Genomic DNA, 18,611 nt, shown 5'->3' on the forward strand with positions numbered 1-18,611 from the left:
ATCTTGTGCATCGGCCTCCTGACCCCTAGAATGGAGGAGAGGAAGGGAGGGAAAGCAAGGGGTCATGTGGCTAAGCATGACATAGCAGTATCCTCTCTGATAGGCTAATCCAGCCCTCACCTAGGTGTGTATGGGAGATAGTAATGTGTTATAAACAGAGTTACACAGACAGAGGGAGGGAGTCAACCTGAATGATTGACAGAGTTACACAGACAGAGGGAGGGAGTCAACCTGAATGATTGACAGAGTTACACAGACAGAGGGAGGGAGTCAACCTGAATGATTGACAGAGTTACACAGACAGAGGGAGGGAGTCAACCTGAATGATTGACAGAGTTACAGACAGAGGGAGGGGTCACCTGAATGATTGACAGAGTTACAGACAGAGAGAGGGAGGGAGTCAACCTGAATGATTGACAGAGTTACACAGACAGAGGGAGGGAGTCAACCTGAATGATTGACAGAGTTACACAGACAGAGGGAGGGAGTCAACCTGAATGATTGACAGAGTTACACAGACAGAGGGAAGGAGTCAACCTGAATGATTGACAGAGTTACACAGACAGAGGGAGGGAGTCAACCTGAATGATTGACAGAGTTACAGACAGAGGGAGGGAGTCAACCTGAATGATTGACAGAGTTACAGACAGAGGGAGGGAGTCAACCTGAATGATTGACAGAGTTACACAGACAGAGGGAGGGAGTCAACCTGAATGATTGACAGAGTTACACAGACAGAGGGAGGGAGTCAACCTGAATGATTGACAGAGTTACAGACAGAGAGAGGGAGTCAACCTGAATGATTGACAGAGTTACACAGACAGAGGGAGGGAGTCAACCTGAATGATTGACAGAGTTACAGACAGAGTGATCAACCAAAGACCATGGAGGTTTTACAATGCCTCGTGAAGAAGGGCACATTGAAACTCCCTTTGAGCATGGTGAAGTTATTAATTACACCGGTCACTACATAGAGACACAGGAGTCCTTCCTAACTCAGTTCACGGAGAGGAAGGAAACGGCTCAGGAATTTCACCATGAGGCCAATGGGGACTTTAAAACAGTTACAGAGTTGAATGGATGTGATAGGAGAAAACCAAGGATGGATCAACAACATTGTAGTTACTCCACAATACCAACCTAAATTAGAGTGAAAAGAAGTCTGTACAGAACACAAATATTCCAAAACATGCATCCTGTTTGCAACAAAGCATTAAAGTAATACTGCAAAAAATGTGGCAAAGCAATTAACATTTGGTCCTGAATACAAAGTCAATCAATCAATCAAATGTATTTATAAAGCCCGTTTTACATCAGCCGATGTCACAAAGTGCTGTATAGAAACCCAACCTAAAACCCCAAACAGCAACCAATGCAGATGTAGAAGCACTGTGGCTAGGAAAAACTCCCTAGAAAGGCAAAAACCTAGGAAGAAACCTAGAGAGGAACCAGGCTGTGAGGGGTGGCCAGTCCTCTTCTGGCTGTGCGGGGTGGAGATTATAACAGAACATGGCCAAGATGTTCAAACGTTCATAGATGACCAGCAGGGTCAAATAATAATAATCACAGTGTTATGTTTGGGACAAATCCAATACAACACATTACTGAGTACCACTCTACACACTTTCAAGCATTTTTCCATGTGGTTTCTTCCTCCACAGATTTCATGAATCGATGACCTCTTCCTAAATATTTGGTCTCATGCTCCATTTTGTGTATGGATTCTTCGAAAACAAGGGACAGTAGAACTTACCCCACTCTGCCCTACATACACACAGACCAATTGTTTTCCTATGTGTGGACGGCCTCCATCTCTCTGGTTCTTTACCTTTAGGAGATCTATTTCTTTGATGCAATCTTGCCGAGCTTTGGCATCCATCAAGTCGAATATCTATCAAGAGATCAGAAGGAAAGAGAAGACAGTAATGTTACAGCATGTTCAAGGAAAGAAAATGAGAGAAACACATCAACAGACACCCCACCCAGACCTGCGGGACATCTCCCCCCAGTCCTACACAGAGGACCCACGCCAAGAGGACCACAGCACCACCAGCCACATCCCCAAACCCCCACCCCAACCAATCAACACCCCCCAGGTCAACCATGCCCACACCCTATTTAGGCCCCCTCAGATCAGACCTATGCCCCTCCTGCCCACCCCGTGCACCCCCTCCCGCTAAGAGGGCCTCAACATGAAAGTCACACATACACCCAAGCCGTGAGCAGGCAAACAAGCCCCACCCCCACTCTTACACTAGCCCAAGCTAATGGCAAGTACCAGACGCTCACCTTCTCTGCTCACACTCACTGGTCTGAGGCCAAACTACACGGCCAACAACATTGGACACTTTATGGAACACAAAGCCTTCACTATCTCATCCTAGAATATCCAAGGCCTGAGGTCATCTGCCTTTGGCCTAAAGAGCAGGAACCTGGACTTCATCAAATAAATCAGAAATACAGACATTGTCATCCTACAAGAAACATGGTAAAGAGGAGAAATCAGAAATAGATACATTGTCATCCTACAAGAAACATGGTAAAGAGGAGAAATCAGAAATAGATACATTGTCATCCTACAAGAAACATGGTATAGAGGAGATGGACTCACTGGTTGCCCTCTAGGTTACAGAGAGATGGTAGTCCCATCCACCAAACTACCAGGAGTGAAACAGGGAAGGGACTCAGGGGGTATGCTAACTTGGTATAGAGCAGACCCAACTCACACCATTAAATTAAGCAAAACAGGAACATTTAACATTTGGTTAGAAATTAAAAAGGAAACGATCTCAACAGAGAAAAATGTCCTCCTGTGTGCTATTTATATCGCCCCACTAGAATCCCCATACTTTAATGAAGACAGCTTCTCCATCCTGGAGGAGGAACTCAATCATTTCCACGCCCAGGGACATGTACTAGTCTGTTACGACCTAAATGCCAAAACCGGACAAGAACCTGACACCCTCAGCACACAGGGGGACAAACACCTGCCTGGAGGTGACAGCATTCCCTCCCTCATATGCCCCCCTAGGCACAACTATGACAACATAACCAACAAAAACGGGTCACAACTCCTGCAGCTCTATTACACGCTGGGTATGTACATAGTCAATGGTAGGCTTCGAGTGGACTCCTATGGTAGGTACACCTATAGCTCTGTTACACGCTGGGTATGCACATAGTTAATGGTAGGCTTCGAGTGGACTCCTATGGTAGGTACACCTATAGCTCTGTTACACGTTGGGTATGCACATAGTTAATGGTAGGCTTCGAGGGGACTCCTATGGTAGGTACACCTATAGCTCTGTTACACGCTGGGTATGCACATAGTTAATGGTAGGCTTCGAGGCGACTCCTATGGTAGGTACACCTATAGCTCTGTTACACGCTGGGTATGCACATAGTTAATGGTAGGCTTCGAGGCGACTCCTATGGTAGGTACACCTATAGCTCTGTTACACGCTGGGTATGCACATAGTTAATGGTAGGCTTCGAGGCGACTCCTATGGTAGGTACACCTATAGCTCTGTTACACGTTGGGTATGCACATAGTTAATGGTAGGCTTTGAGGGGACTCCTATGGTAGGTACACCTATAGCTCTGTTACACGCTGGGTATGCACATAGTTAATGGTAGGCTTTGAGGCGACTCCTATGGTAGGTAGACCTATAGCTCTGTTACACGCTGGGTATGCACATAGTTAATGGTAGGCTTCGAGGCGACTCCTATGGTAGGTACACCTATAGCTCATCTCTTGGCAATAGAACTGTAGACTACTTTATCACTGACCTCAACCCAGAGTCTCTATCAGATCACAGCAAAATCTACCTGAACAGTCTACCTGAACAGAGCAATACTCAATGATGAGGCATCGAAGCCAAAGGAACTGAATAATATTTAAAAATACTATAGACGGAAGGAAAGTAGTGTGGAAACCTACCAAAAATACAATTAGGCAAAAACAAATTCAATCCTTTTCACACAACTTCCTAAACAAAACATTTCACTTTAATAGTGAAAGTGTAAACTTGACAGTGGAAAACCTAAACAGTATATTTGACCTATCAGCTTCTCTATAAAATAAAATAAAAAAATTCAACAAAGAAAGACATTTAGAAACCAAAAACACAGAGACCCAGAAAACCTGAGCCTTCATTATGGTGAATCACTAAAACAACACACACCTCAGCAGCAGTCAGTGATCCTCCTACGAGCATTTAATAATAAATCATCTCATTCATTTCAACTAGCCTATTAGAGTCAAAGTTGTCATTACCGTGATGCTAATGAGGCCAATAGCTACAGCACTCAACCTTCCACAACCACATCTAGTGTCACAGGCTAACATGGGGTTGAACCTCTCTCTTCTCTAGTGTCACAGGCTAACATGGGGTTGAACCTCTCTCTTCTCTAGTGTCACAGGCTAACATGGGGTTGAACCTCTCTCTTCTCTAGTGTCACAGGCTAACATGGGGTTGAACCTCTCTCTTCTCTAGTGTCACAGGCTAACATGGGGTTGAACCTCTCTCTTCTCTAGTGTCACAGGCTAACATGGGGTTGAACCTCTCTCTTCTCTAGTGTCACAGGCTAACATGGGGTTGAACCTCTCTCTTCTCTAGTGTCACAGGCTAACATGGGGTTGAACCTCTCTCTTCTCTAGTGTCACAGGCTAACATGGGGTTGAACCTCTCTCTTCTCTAGTGTCACAGGCTAACATGGGGTTGAACCTCTCTCTTCTCTAGTGTCACAGGCTAACATGGGGTTGAACCTCTCTCTTCTCTAGTGTCACAGGCTAACATGGGGTTGAACCTCTCTCTTCTCTAGTGTCACAGGCTAACATGGGGTTGAACCTCTCTCTTCTCTAGTGTCACAGGCTAACATGGGGTTGAACCTCTCTCTTCTCTAGTGTCACAGGCTAACATGGGGTTGAACCTCTCTCTTCTCTAGTGTCACAGGCTAACATGGGGTTGAACCTCTCTCTTCTCTAGTGTCACAGGCTAACATGGGGTTGAACCTCTCTCTTCTCTAGTATCACAGGCTAACATGGGGTTGAACCTCTCTTCTCTAGTATCACAGGCTAACATGGGGTTGAAACTCTCTCTTCTCTAGTGTCACAGGCTAACATGGGGTTGAAACTCTCTCTTCTCTAGTGTCACAGGCTAACATGGGGTTGAACCTCTCTCTTCTCTAGTGTCACAGGCTAACATGGGGTTGAACCTCTCTCTTCTCTAGTATCACAGGCTAACATGGGGTTGAACCTCTCTCTTCTCTAGTATCACAGGCTAACATGGGGTTGAACCTCTCTCTTCTCTAGTGTCACAGGCTAACATGGGGTTGAACCTCTCTCTTCTCTAGTATCACAGGCTAACATGGGGTTGAACCTCTCTCTTCTCTAGTATCACAGGCTAACATGGGGTTGAACCTCTCTCTTCTCTAGTGTCACAGGCTAACATGGGGTTGAACCTCTCTCTTCTCTAGTGTCACAGGCTAACATGGGGTTGAACCTCTCTCTTCTCTAGTATCACAGGCTAACATGGGGTTGAACCTCTCTCTTCTCTAGTATCACAGGCTAACATGGGGTTGAACCTCTCTCTTCTCTAGTGTCACAGGCTAACATGGGGTTGAACCTCTCTCTTCTCTAGTGTCACAGGCTAACATGGGGTTGAACCTCTCTCTTCTCTAGTGTCACAGGCTAACATGGGGTTGAACCTCTCTCTTCTCTAGTATCACAGGCTAACATGGGGTTGAACCTCTCTCTTCTCTAGTATCACAGGCTAACATGGGGTTGAACCTCTCTCTTCTCTAGTGTCACAGGCTAACATGGGGTTGAACCTCTCTCTTCTCTAGTATCACAGGCTAACATGGGGTTGAACCTCTCTCTTCTCTAGTATCACAGGCTAACATGGGGTTGAACCTCTCTCTTCTCTAGTGTCACAGGCTAACATGGGGTTGAACCTCTCTCTTCTCTAGTGTCACAGGCTAACATGGGGTTGAACCTCTCTCTTCTCTAGTGTCACAGGCTAACATGGGGTTGAACCTCTCTCTTCTCTAGTGTCACAGGCTAACATGGGGTTGAACCTCTCTCTTCTCTAGTATCACAGGCTAACATGGGGTTGAAACTCTCTCTTCTCTAGTGTCACAGGCTAACATGGGGTTGAACCTCTCTCTTCTCTAGTGTCACAGGCTAACATGGGGTTGAACCTCTCTCTTCTCTAGTGTCACAGGCTAACATGGGGTTGAACCTCTCTCTTCTCTAGTGTCACAGGCTAATATGGGGTTGAACCTCTCTCTTCTCTAGTATCACAGGCTAACATGGGGTTGAAACTCTCTCTTCTCTAGTATCACAGGCTAACATGGGGTTGAAACTCTCTCTTCTCTAGTGTCACAGGCTAACATGGGGTTGAACCTCTCTCTTCTCTAGTATCACAGGCTAACATGGGGTTGAACCTCTCTCTTCTCTAGTGTCACAGGCTAACATGGGGTTGAAACTCTCTCTTCTCTAGTATCACAGGCTAACATGGGGTTGAACCTCTCTGTTCTCTAGTATCACAGGCTAACATGGGGTTGAACCTCTCTCTTCTCTAGTATCACAGGCTAACATGGGGTTGAACCTCTCTCTTCTCTAGTGTCACAGGCTAACATGGGGTTGAACCTCTCTCTTCTCTAGTATCACAGGCTAACATGGGGTTGAACCTCTCTCTTCTCTAGTATCACAGGCTAACATGGGGTTGAACCTCTCTCTTCTCTAGTGTCACAGGCTAACATGGGGTTGAACCTCTCTCTTCTCTAGTGTCACAGGCTAACATGGGGTTGAACCTCTCTCTTCTCTAGTGTCACAGGCTAACATGGGGTTGAACCTCTCTCTTCTCTAGTGTCACAGGCTAACATGGGGTTGAACCTCTCTCTTCTCTAGTATCACAGGCTAACATGGGGTTGAAACTCTCTCTTCTCTAGTATCACAGGCTAACATGGGGTTGAAACTCTCTCTTCTCTAGTGTCACAGGCTAACATGGGGTTGAACCTCTCTCTTCTCTAGTGTCACAGGCTAACATGGGGTTGAACCTCTCTCTTCTCTAGTGTCACAGGCTAACATGGGGTTGAACCTCTCTCTTCTCTAGTGTCACAGGCTAACATGGGGTTGAACCTCTCTCTTCTCTAGTGTCACAGGCTAACATGGGGTTGAACCTCTCTCTTCTCTAGTGTCACAGGCTAACATGGGGTTGAACCTCTCTCTTCTCTAGTGTCACAGGCTAACATGGGGTTGAACCTCTCTCTTCTCTAGTGTCACAGGCTAACATGGGGTTGAACCTCTCTCTTCTCTAGTGTCACAGGCTAACATGGGGTTGAACCTCTCTCTTCTCTAGTGTCACAGGCTAACATGGGGTTGAACCTCTCTCTTCTCTAGTATCACAGGCTAACATGGGGTTGAACCTCTCTCTTCTCTAGTATCACAGGCTAACATGGGGTTGAAACTCTCTCTTCTCTAGTGTCACAGGCTAACATGGGGTTGAACCTCTCTCTTCTCTAGTGTCACAGGCTAACATGGGGTTGAACCTCTCTCTTCTCTAGTGTCACAGGCTAACATGGGGTTGAACCTCTCTCTTCTCTAGTATCACAGGCTAACATGGGGTTGAACCTCTCTCTTCTCTAGTATCACAGGCTAACATGGGGTTGAACCTCTCTCTTCTCTAGTGTCACAGGCTAACATGGGGTTGAACCTCTCTCTTCTCTAGTATCACAGGCTAACATGGGGTTGAACCTCTCTCTTCTCTAGTATCACAGGCTAACATGGGGTTGAACCTCTCTCTTCTCTAGTGTCACAGGCTAACATGGGGTTGAACCTCTCTCTTCTCTAGTGTCACAGGCTAACATGGGGTTGAACCTCTCTCTTCTCTAGTGTCACAGGCTAACATGGGGTTGAACCTCTCTCTTCTCTAGTGTCACAGACTAACATGGGGTTGAACCTCTCTCTTCTCTAGTGTCACAGGCTAACATGGGGTTGAAACTCTCTCTTCTCTAGTGTCACAGGCTAACATGGGGTTGAACCTCTCTCTTCTCTAGTGTCACAGGCTAACATGGGGTTGAACCTCTCTCTTCTCTAGTGTCACAGGCTAACATGGGGTTGAACCTCTCTCTTCTCTAGTGTCACAGGCTAATATGGGGTTGAACCTCTCTCTTCTCTAGTGTCACATGCTAACATGGGGTTGAAACTCTCTCTTCTCTAGTATCACAGGCTAACATGGGGTTGAAACTCTCTCTTCTCTAGTATCACAGGCTAACATGGGGTTGAAACTCTCTCTTCTCTAGTGTCACAGGCTAACATGGGGTTGAACCTCTCTCTTCTCTAGTATCACAGGCTAACATGGGGTTGAACCTCTCTCTTCTCTAGTATCACAGGCTAACATGGGGTTGAAACTCTCTCTTCTCTAGTATCACAGGCTAACATGGGGTTGAACCTCTCTGTTCTCTAGTATCACAGGCTAACATGGGGTTGAACCTCTCTCTTCTCTAGTATCACAGGCTAACATGGGGTTGAACCTCTCTCTTCTCTAGTGTCACAGGCTAACATGGGGTTGAACCTCTCTCTTCTCTAGTATCACAGGCTAACATGGGGTTGAACCTCTCTCTTCTCTAGTATCACAGGCTAACATGGGGTTGAACCTCTCTCTTCTCTAGTGTCACAGGCTAACATGGGGTTGAACCTCTCTCTTCTCTAGTGTCACAGGCTAACATGGGGTTGAACCTCTCTCTTCTCTAGTGTCACAGGCTAACATGGGGTTGAACCTCTCTCTTCTCTAGTGTCACAGGCTAACATGGGGTTGAACCTCTCTCTTCTCTAATGTCACAGGCTAACATGGGGTTGAACCTCTCTCTTCTCTAGTGTCACAGGCTAACATGGGGTTGAACCTCTCTCTTCTCTAGTGTCACAGGCTAACATGGGGTTGAACCTCTCTCTTCTCTAGTATCACAGGCTAACATGGGGTTGAACCTCTCTCTTCTCTAGTATCACAGGCTAACATGGGGTTGAACCTCTCTCTTCTCTAGTATCACAGGCTAACATGGGGTTGAAACGCTCTCTTCTCTAGTATCACAGGCTAACATGGGGTTGAACCTCTCTGTTCTCTAGTATCACAGGCTAACATGGGGTTGAACCTCTCTCTTCTCTAGTATCACAGGCTAACATGGGGTTGAACCTCTCTCTTCACTAGTGTCACAGGCTAACATGGGGTTGAACCTCTCTCTTCTCTAGTATCACAGGCTAACATGGGGTTGAACCTCTCTCTTCTCTAGTATCACAGGCTAACATGGGGTTGAACCTCTCTCTTCTCTAGTGTCACAGGCTAACATGGGGTTGAACCTCTCTCTTCTCTAGTATCACAGGCTAACATGGGGTTGAAACTCTCTCTTCTCTAGTATCACAGGCTAACATGGGGTTGAACCTCTCTCTTCTCTAGTGTCACAGGCTAACATGGGGTTGAACCTCTCTCTTCTCTAGTGTCACAGGCTAACATGGGGTTGAACCTCTCTCTTCTCTAGTATCACAGGCTAACATGGGGTTGAAACTCTCTCTTCTCTAGTGTCACAGGCTAACATGGGGTTGAACCTCTCTCTTCTCTAGTATCACAGGCTAACATGGGGTTGAACCTCTCTCTTCTCTAGTGTCACAGGCTAACATGGGGTTGAACCTCTCTCTTCTCTAGTGTCACAGGCTAACATGGGGTTGAACCTCTCTCTTCTCTAGTGTCACAGGCTAACATGGGGTGGAACCTCTCTCTTCTCTAGTGTCACAGGCTAATATGGGGTTGAACCTCTCTCTTCTCTAGTATCACAGGCTAACATGGGGTTGAAACTCTCTCTTCTCTAGTGTCGCAGGCTAACATGGGGTTGAACCTCTCTCTTCTCTAGTGTCACAGGCTAACATGGGGTTGAACCTCTCTCTTCTCTAGTGTCACAGGCTAACATGGGGTTGAACCTCTCTCTTCTCTAGTGTCACAGGCTAATATGGGGTTGAACCTCTCTCTTCTCTAGTATCACAGGCTAACATGGGGTTGAAACTCTCTCTTCTCTAGTATCACAGGCTAACATGGGGTTGAAACTCTCTCTTCTCTAGTGTCACAGGCTAACATGGGGTTGAACCTCTCTCTTCTCTAGTATCACAGGCTAACATGGGGTTGAACCTCTCTCTTCTCTAGTATCACAGGCTAACATGGGGTTGAAACTCTCTCTTCTCTAGTATCACAGGCTAACATGGGGTTGAACCTCTCTCTTCTCTAGTATCACAGGCTAACATGGGGTTGAACCTCTCTCTTCTCTAGTATCACAGGCTAACATGGGGTTGAACCTCTCTCTTCTCTAGTATCACAGGCTAACATGGGGTTGAACCTCTCTCTTCTCTAGTATCACAGGCTAACATGGGGTTGAACCTCTCTCTTCTCTAGTATCACAGGCTAACATGGGGTTGAAACCTCTCTCTTCTCTAGTATCACAGGCTAACATGGGGTTGAAACTCTCTCTTCTCTAGTATCACAGGCTAACATGGGGTTGAAACTCTCTCTTCTCTAGTGTCACAGGCTAACATGGGGTTGAACCTCTCTCTTCTCTAGTGTCACAGGCTAACATGGGGTTGAACCTCTCTCTTCTCTAGTGTCACAGGCTAACATGGGGTTGAACCTCTCTCTTCTCTAGTATCACAGGCTAACATGGGGTTGAACCTCTCTCTTCTCTAGTATCACAGGCTAACATGGGGTTGCCTTGAACCTCTCTCTCTCTTTGACGCCTGCCTCCAGTCTTCCCCCTCTCTTCCGTGCGTGTGTGTGTGTGTGTGTGTGTGTGTGTGTGTGTGTGTGTGTGTGCTGTGGTGATACCAGTATTGGAATATTTTGAAATGAAAAGGAAGCAGCCTAAACTCTTTGGTTCGTTATAAACCTGCTGTATGTAACATATTGTGTGCTATAGCTTTGAAAATAAATGAATATGACTCTGGATTACAACAATGTTTGTTTCCAACATTAGGGCTGTTTTCCTGAAGAAGTTAAATCAGCTTCGTGTTTTGTTTCCTTGCCACGATACTAAACGAGTATTGCAATACTGGCATCGCCCCGGCGCTAGTGCGTGGGAGAGCCAGTTGGCCTGCTGAGCTAGAGACACCTGCCTGAGCACCTGCTGTGAACTACCCCTGATACTGCTACCTGCTGTCCTCACACACACACACACACACACACACACACACACACACACACACACACACACACACACACACACACACACACACACACACACACACACACACACACACACACACACACACACACACACACACACACACACACACACACACACACACACACACACACACACACACACACGAGAGAGATAAGTGAGTAAAAAAAGTTGAAAGAAAATAATCCTTGGATGTAAATAAATCATTCTTTCTCCCTCTCTGTGTCTGGTGTTTACAGTATCATCTTAAAGTCTACAAGACATAATATCCTCCAATGTCCTTCAAATATAACAACGTGTGACTTCATCAGTGGTTGATGAGACAACGACATGTGATAGTGTGGAATGGGAGGGCTAGATGTAGGGAGAATTACAAACTAGGTTGTCACTAGACTGAACTCAATGACCCTCCGATCTGGAGAATTGCGAACTAGGTTGTCGTCAGTGGTGTAAAGTACTTAAGTAAAAATACTTGAAAGTACTACTTAAGCTGTTTTTTGGGGTATCTGTACTTTACTATTAATATTTTTGACTACTTTTACTTCACTACAGTCCTAAAGAAAATGATGTACTTTTTACTCCATACATTTTCCCTGACACCCAAAAGTACTCGTTACATTTCGAATGATTAACAGGACAGGAAAATGGTCTAATCCACACACTTATCAAGAGAACATCCCTGGTCATCCCTACTGCCTCTGATCTCACTAAACACATGCTTCGTTTTTTAATTATGTCTCAGAGTTGGAGCATGCCCCTGGCTATCGGTAAATAAATAAAAACTAGAAAAATGTGGTCTGCTTTGCTTAATATAAGGAATTAGAAATTATTTATACTTGTACTTTTACTTTCGATATTTAAGTATATTTAAATCCCAAAACTTTTAGACTTTTACTCAAGTAGTATTTTACTGGGTAACTTTCACTTTTACTTTAGTAATTTTCTATTAAGGTATCTTTACTTTTACTCAAGTATGACAACTGGGTACTTTTTCCACCACTGGTTGTCAGTAGACTGAACTCAATGACCCTCCGATCTCGTGGTGTTCCTGAGACGGGGCGGCAAAGTGTGGTGGCTTGACTCACTGGCTAAAGAAAGAGCTCTGTCTGTCTGTCTGTCTGTCTGTCTGTCTGCCAGACAACACATAAACGGTGTGAATCAACATAAGAATCAGCATATGGTGGAATTAACATAGAAATGTGTGTTTAACAGTTGCCATGACGGTGGAAATGATGAGTGTGGCAGGCACCACCAGGTTAGTTTCTGAGACAACTTTCTGCAGTGTATATAGAGAGAGAGGGTATCTGTAAGGAAGACTGTAACAACACAGACAGTCACCTCCAGAACCCAAATACATGTGTGTTTGGTTTGCGTTTGGTAGTGCTGAGCGACTAGTGCTTTTCTACGTTGGTTCGGTTTCAGTTCGATTATTTAAAAAATGATCACGGTTTTTGATAATTAAAAAAAAGAAACATTAAATGCATTATGAAATAATGACATTAAAATAATTTGAGCTTTTGAATGGAAATTCCAAAGCCAAAAATAGTGCCAAAACATTGAAAATAGTCCATTGTCTCAGGACCACACTGAGTAGAAATTACTATGAAATAATATTATATTTTAGTTGTTTATATTACTTTTGATTTGATGACTTTTTTTATTTTATATTCCTGAAAGTCCTCATCACATTTCTGCTCAGGCACTAGCAGCCAGACAACGTTGTCTCTGTCCTCCTCATACTGTACTGTGTTTAGTCCTCCTATTGAGCTAGGCTGCCTAAGTCTGGGAAGGGAGATACCTAGTCAGTTGTACAACTGAACGCATTCAACTGAAATGTTTCTTCCACATTTAACCCAACCCCTCTGAATCAGAGAGGTGTGGGGGGCTGCCTTAATCCACATCCACGTCTTCGGCTCAGTGGGTTAACTGCCTTGCTCGGGGTCAGCTCGGAGATTCGATCCAGCAACCTTTCGGTTACTGGCTCAACGCTCTAACCAGTAGGAGCTGTCTGACAAAAACCTTTTACTAGTTTTTCAAAGAAGATAAGGCATAGTTTATCTCTCATCGTTATTTTGTGTACATTCCTCTCTCATGCGGTCTATGTGGTCTGTGTGTATCTGACCTAACATAACAGGAGTAAAAGATTCTCTCTCTGCCTGATCTGGAAAAAACTGCCGCAATGGATTATAGCCATTTTCGTTAATTACCACATTTCCGCACTGAACAATTCCCTTCAGCCCAGCGTCCCACATAGTTTTTGAGTTGATTTCTCTCGTGAATGTTTAGATTTCTCTCTAGAGAAAAAAAGAAAAAAAGACGAACTAAAGGGAATTCAAGTAATTGGACCAAGGTTAGTCAATTAGTTGTTTAATGGCAGTTAATCAGCACTATTTGGTGTGTGTGTGTGTGTGTGTGTGTGTGTGTGTGTGTGTGTGTGTGTGTGTGTGTGTGTGTGTGTGTGTGTGTGTGTGTGTGTGCATGCATGCATATCTCACCTGAACCTTCTTAAGGGCCATGGAGGTGTTGTCCATCAGGTACCTGGCCCGGTACACCTCACTGAACTGGCCCCGCCCAATCTTCTTCTCAATCAGGAAGTTAGCCAGAGAGTTGTGCCCCATGTCCGGCTGGAGCGGCTTCTGAAAGCCAACACAGAGAACACAGTCACAAGTGCCACAATTATGTTTTCCCTTGCAGTAATCTCAGAAACCCAGAACAGAAATTGTGTACAATTGCATCAAACACTGGATTAGTTTCTGGGGAGAGATGTATGAGATAAGATACTAACCAGACTAGTGAAGTCTCCACCCCCCTAAACGGAAACTTTTAGCCAAAGCATGGGCTAAATGTCCCTTCCCCTTCCAAAATTCAACGTTGCAAAACACCTGCAATCCCATGATTTATCCAAATGATCAGTGACGAAAAAATCTGCGTATGGGATCAAAGTTCCTCGTTAAGACTAGAGGTCGACCGATTATGATTTTTCAACGCCGAAACTGAAACCGATTATTGGAGGACCGAAAACAGCCGATCCCAGGTAATTGGATGATTTTCATTACAGTGAGGGAAAAAAAGTATTTGATCCCCTGCTGATTTTGTACGTTTGTCCACTGACAAAGAAATGATCAGTCTATAATTTTAATGGTAGGTTTATTTGAACAGTGAGAGACTGTCACGTCCTGGTCAGTATATATAAAGTTAATTGTTCTGTGTTGAGCCTATGTTAGCCAGACTGTTTGTAGTTGTTCGTTCGTTCTTTTTGTTTTGTGATTTTGTACGTTCATTTTTTGAAGTTAATAAATTATCAAGATGAGCATACACGTACCTGCTGCGTATTGGTCCTCCTTCACCGACAACAACCGTGACAGAGACAGAACAACAACAAAATCCAGACAAACCCATGTCAAAAATGTTATAAATAAATTGATTAGCATTTTAATGAGGGAAATAAGTATTTGACTCCTCTGCAAAACATGACTTAGTACTTGGTGGCAAAACCCTTGTTGGCAATCACAGGTCAGACGTTTCTTGTAGTAATATCCAAAACTTTGAACATCCCACAGAGCACCATTAAATCCATTACTAAAACATTTAAAGAATATGGCACCACAACAAATCTGCCAAGAGAGGGCCGCCCACCAAACTCACAGAGCAGGAAAGGAGGGTATTAATCAGAGGCAACAAAGAGACCAATGATAACACTGAAGGAGATGCAAAGCTCCACAGCGGAGATTGGAGTATCTGTCCATAGAACTACTTTAAGCCATACACTCCACAGAGCTGGGCTTTACGGAAGAGTGGGAAGAAAAAAGACATTGCTTAAAGAAAAAAATAAGCAAACATGTTTGGTGTTCGCCAAAAGGCATGTGGGAGACTCTCCAAACATATGGAAGAAGGTACTCTGGTCAAATGAGACTAAAATGTTGCTTTTTGGCCATCAAGGAAAGCGCTATGTCTGGCGCAAACACAACACCTCGCATCACCCCGAGAACACCATCCCCACAGTGAAGCATGGTGATGGCAGCATCATGCTGTGGGGATGTTTTTCCCATTGGCAGGGACTTGGGAAAACTGGCCAGAATTGAAGGAATGATGGATGGTGCTAAATACAGCGAAATTCTTGAGGGAAACCTTCCAGAGATTTGAGACTGGGACAGAGTTTTACCTTCCAGCAGGACAATGACCCTAAGCATACAGCTAAAGCAACACTCAAGTGTTTAAAGGGAAACATTTAAATGTCAAGGACTGGCCTAGTCAAAGCCCAGACCTCAATCCAATTGAGAATATGTGGTATGACTTAAAGATTGCTGTACACCAGCAAAACCCATCCACCTTGAAGGAGCTGGAGCAGTTTTGCCTTGAAGAATGGGCAAAAATCCCAGTGGCTAGATGTGCCAAGCTTATAGAGACATACCCCCAAGAGACTTGCAGCTGTAATTGCTGTAAAAGGTTGCTCTATAAAGTATTGACTTTGGGGGGGTGAATAGTTATGCACGCTCAAGTTTTCAGTTTTTTGTCTTATTACCTGTTTGTTTCACAAAACAAGAATTTTGCATCTTCAAAGCGGTAGCCATGTTGTGTAAATCAAATGATACAAACTCCCCAAAAATCCATTTTAATTCTAGGTTGTAAAGTAACAAAATAGGAAAAATGCCAGGGTGTGAATACTTTCGCAAGCCACTGTATCTACAACTCTCCTCATGTTCGTGAGCTAACATAACTGTTTAGTGCAGGCAGGCAGGTACAGTGGCTCCCATAAGGTGAGTCAAAAGGAACACACAACAATAATTCCCAAGAGCTACATAGCAACCTTAACAAATACAAATGTTTATTATGAATTCTCATGACAATTAAGTTGGTATACGCTACACAGTGTATGTGAATTGAGGCGCTCAACTCTCGCATGGAAATTTTGACGCCGTCGATGGCGTCTCTCCGTGTGATTTGGGCTTTAGTCGTAGCATCCCACAATCTATTGACAGGCGCTATGATATCAAATCAAATCAAATGTATTTATAAAGCCCTTCTTACATCAGCGCATCATATCTCAAAGTGTCGTACAGAAACCCAGCCTAAAACCCCAAACAGTGAGCAATGCAGGTGTAGAAGTACGGTGGCTAGGAAAAACTCCCTAGAAAGGTCAGAACCTAGGAAGAAACCTAGAGAGGAACCAGGCTATGAGGGGTACCATCCTATGTTACGTGTGTCTGTCCATGACAGATTACCCTTTCAGTAATGATTGAGTTTTTACGCAGCAGTAGACATCAGCATGTGGAACAGGTAGATGGTGACACTCGTTTGTGTGATGAAGCAGTATCCATCTCAAGAACGTTTCCTGTCCACAAAAACAGCATTGAACTTAGTCATTATATATGCAGATTTACAGAGTGGAAGCCTTGCACTAAAGCAGGTATTAAATTAGACTTTGCTTGGATGGTTCATCCCTCCTCTACAAGTTATTATTAGGTCATTATTAACTCCAACATGGCCCATACATTAATTAGAGTGCGTCTGTGCCCCACTAGTCTGCCATGGCGCATCACGGTTAGCTGTAGTCTGCCAAGGTGCATCGCGGTTAGCTGTAGTCTGCCAAGGGGCATCGCGGTTAGCTGTAGTCTGCCAAGGCACATCGCGGTTAGCTGTAGTCTGCCAAGGCGCATCGCGGTTAGCTGTAGTCTGCCAAGGGGCATCGCGGTTAGCTGTAGTCTGCCAAGGCGCATCGCGGTTAGCTGTAGTCTGCCAAGGCGCATCGCGGTTAGCTGTAGTCTGCCAAGGCACATCGCGGTTAGCTGTAGTCTGCCAAGGCACATCGCGGTTAGCTGTAGTCTGCCAAGGCGCATCGCGGTTAGCTGTAGTCTGCCAAGGGGCATCGCGGTTAGCTGTAGTCTGCCATGGCACATCAGGGTTAGCTGTAGTCTGCCATGGCGTATCACAGTCAGGGTTGGAAATGAACACCTGCCAAATGCGGGTAAGAATGTCTCTTTCTCCAGCCACGTTGGCGGGTGGTCACACAGAGCATTTGGGAACAGTTATTTTTTTAACCCAAAGCACAAATGTACAAAAATGTAAATGCAACAATTTCAAAGATATTACTGAGTTACAGTTCATATAAGGAAATCAGTCAATTGAAATAACTTCATTAGGCCCTAATCTATGGATTTCACATTACTGGGAATACAAATATGCATCTGTTGGTCACAGATACCTTAAAAAAAAAGTATAAAAGACACCTGTGAGACAGAAATCTTTCTGATTGAGAGGGGGTCAAATACTTATTTCCCTCATTAAAATGCAAATCAATTTATAACATTTTTGACATGCGTTTTTCTGGATATTTTTGTTGTTATTCTGTCTCTCACTGTTCAAATAAACCTACCATTAAAATTATAGACTGATCCTTTCTTTGTCAGTGGGCAAACGTACAAAATCAGCAGGGGATCAAATAATTTTTTCCCCCATTGTATAGATATATTTTTTTGAGTAATTCTGGAGAAAAACATTTTGGCGAGTAAAAATTCTGAGTGGCTGGTATATATTAAAATCTACCTGCCACAGTGTCTGGTGGACCAAAAAGTTAATTTCCCACCCTGATCACAGTTAGCTGTAGCCTGCCAAGGAACATCAGGGTTAGCTGTAGTCTGCCAAGGAACATCAGGGTTAGCTGTAGTCTGCCAAGGAACATCAGGGTTAGCTGTAGCCTGCCAAGGAACATCAGGGTTAGCTGTAGTCTGCCAAGGAACATCAGGGTTAGCTGTAGTCTGCCAAGGAACATCAGGGTTAGCTGTAGTCTGCCAAGGAACATCAGGGTTAGCTGTAGTCTGCCAAGGAACATCAGGGTTAGCTGTAGCCTGCCAAGGAACATCAGGGTTAGCTGTAGCCTGCCAAGGCACATCAGGGTTAGCTGTAGTCTGCCAAGGAACATCAGGGTTAGCTGTAGCCTGCCAAGGCACATCAGGGTTAGCTGTAGCCTGCCAAGGCACATCAGGGTTAGCTGTAGCCTGCCAAGGAACATCAGGGTTAGCTGTAGTCTGCCAAGGAACATCAGGGTTAGCTGTAGCCTGCCAAGGCACATCAGGGTTAGCTGTAGCCTGCCAAGGCACATCAGGGTTAGCTGTAGCCTGCCAAGGCACATCAGGGTTAGCTGTAGCCTGCCAAGGCACATCAGGGTTAGCTGTAGCCTGCCATGGCACATCAGAGTTAGCTGTAGCCTGCCATGGCACATCAGGGTTAGCTGTAGCCTGCCATGGCACATCAGAGTTAGCTGTAGCCTGCCATGGCACATCAGGGTTAGCTGTAGCCTGCCATGGCACATCAGGGTTAGCTGTAGCCTGCCATGGCACATCAGGGTTAGCTGTAGCCTGCCATGGCACATCAGGGTTAGCTGTAGTCTGCCA

The 18,611-nt window shown here is 44.9% G+C and overlaps 1 protein-coding gene across 3 annotated transcripts in view; it reads right to left on the reverse strand.

Moving 5' to 3' along the window:
• Window positions 1-18,611, reverse strand: part of LOC106560547 (serine/threonine-protein kinase Nek7) — a 137,312-nt gene that overhangs the window by 56,657 nt on the left and 62,044 nt on the right. For 2 of the 3 annotated variants that reach the window (XM_045687892.2, XM_045687894.2), the window contains 2 exons: window positions 13,716-13,856; window positions 1,829-1,891 (listed from right to left, as the gene is read on the reverse strand). In XM_045687892.2, coding sequence (XP_045543848.1) covers window positions 1,829-1,891; window positions 13,716-13,856 — 204 coding nt within the window. The remainder of the gene's footprint in view (window positions 1-1,828; window positions 1,892-13,715; window positions 13,857-18,611) is intronic. The other variant, XM_045687893.2, reaches the window with a different exon arrangement.

This window comes from Salmo salar, chromosome 10 (genome assembly GCF_965601325.2).
Source record: "Salmo salar chromosome 10, fSalSal1, whole genome shotgun sequence".
NCBI lineage: Eukaryota > Metazoa > Chordata > Actinopteri > Salmoniformes > Salmonidae > Salmo > Salmo salar.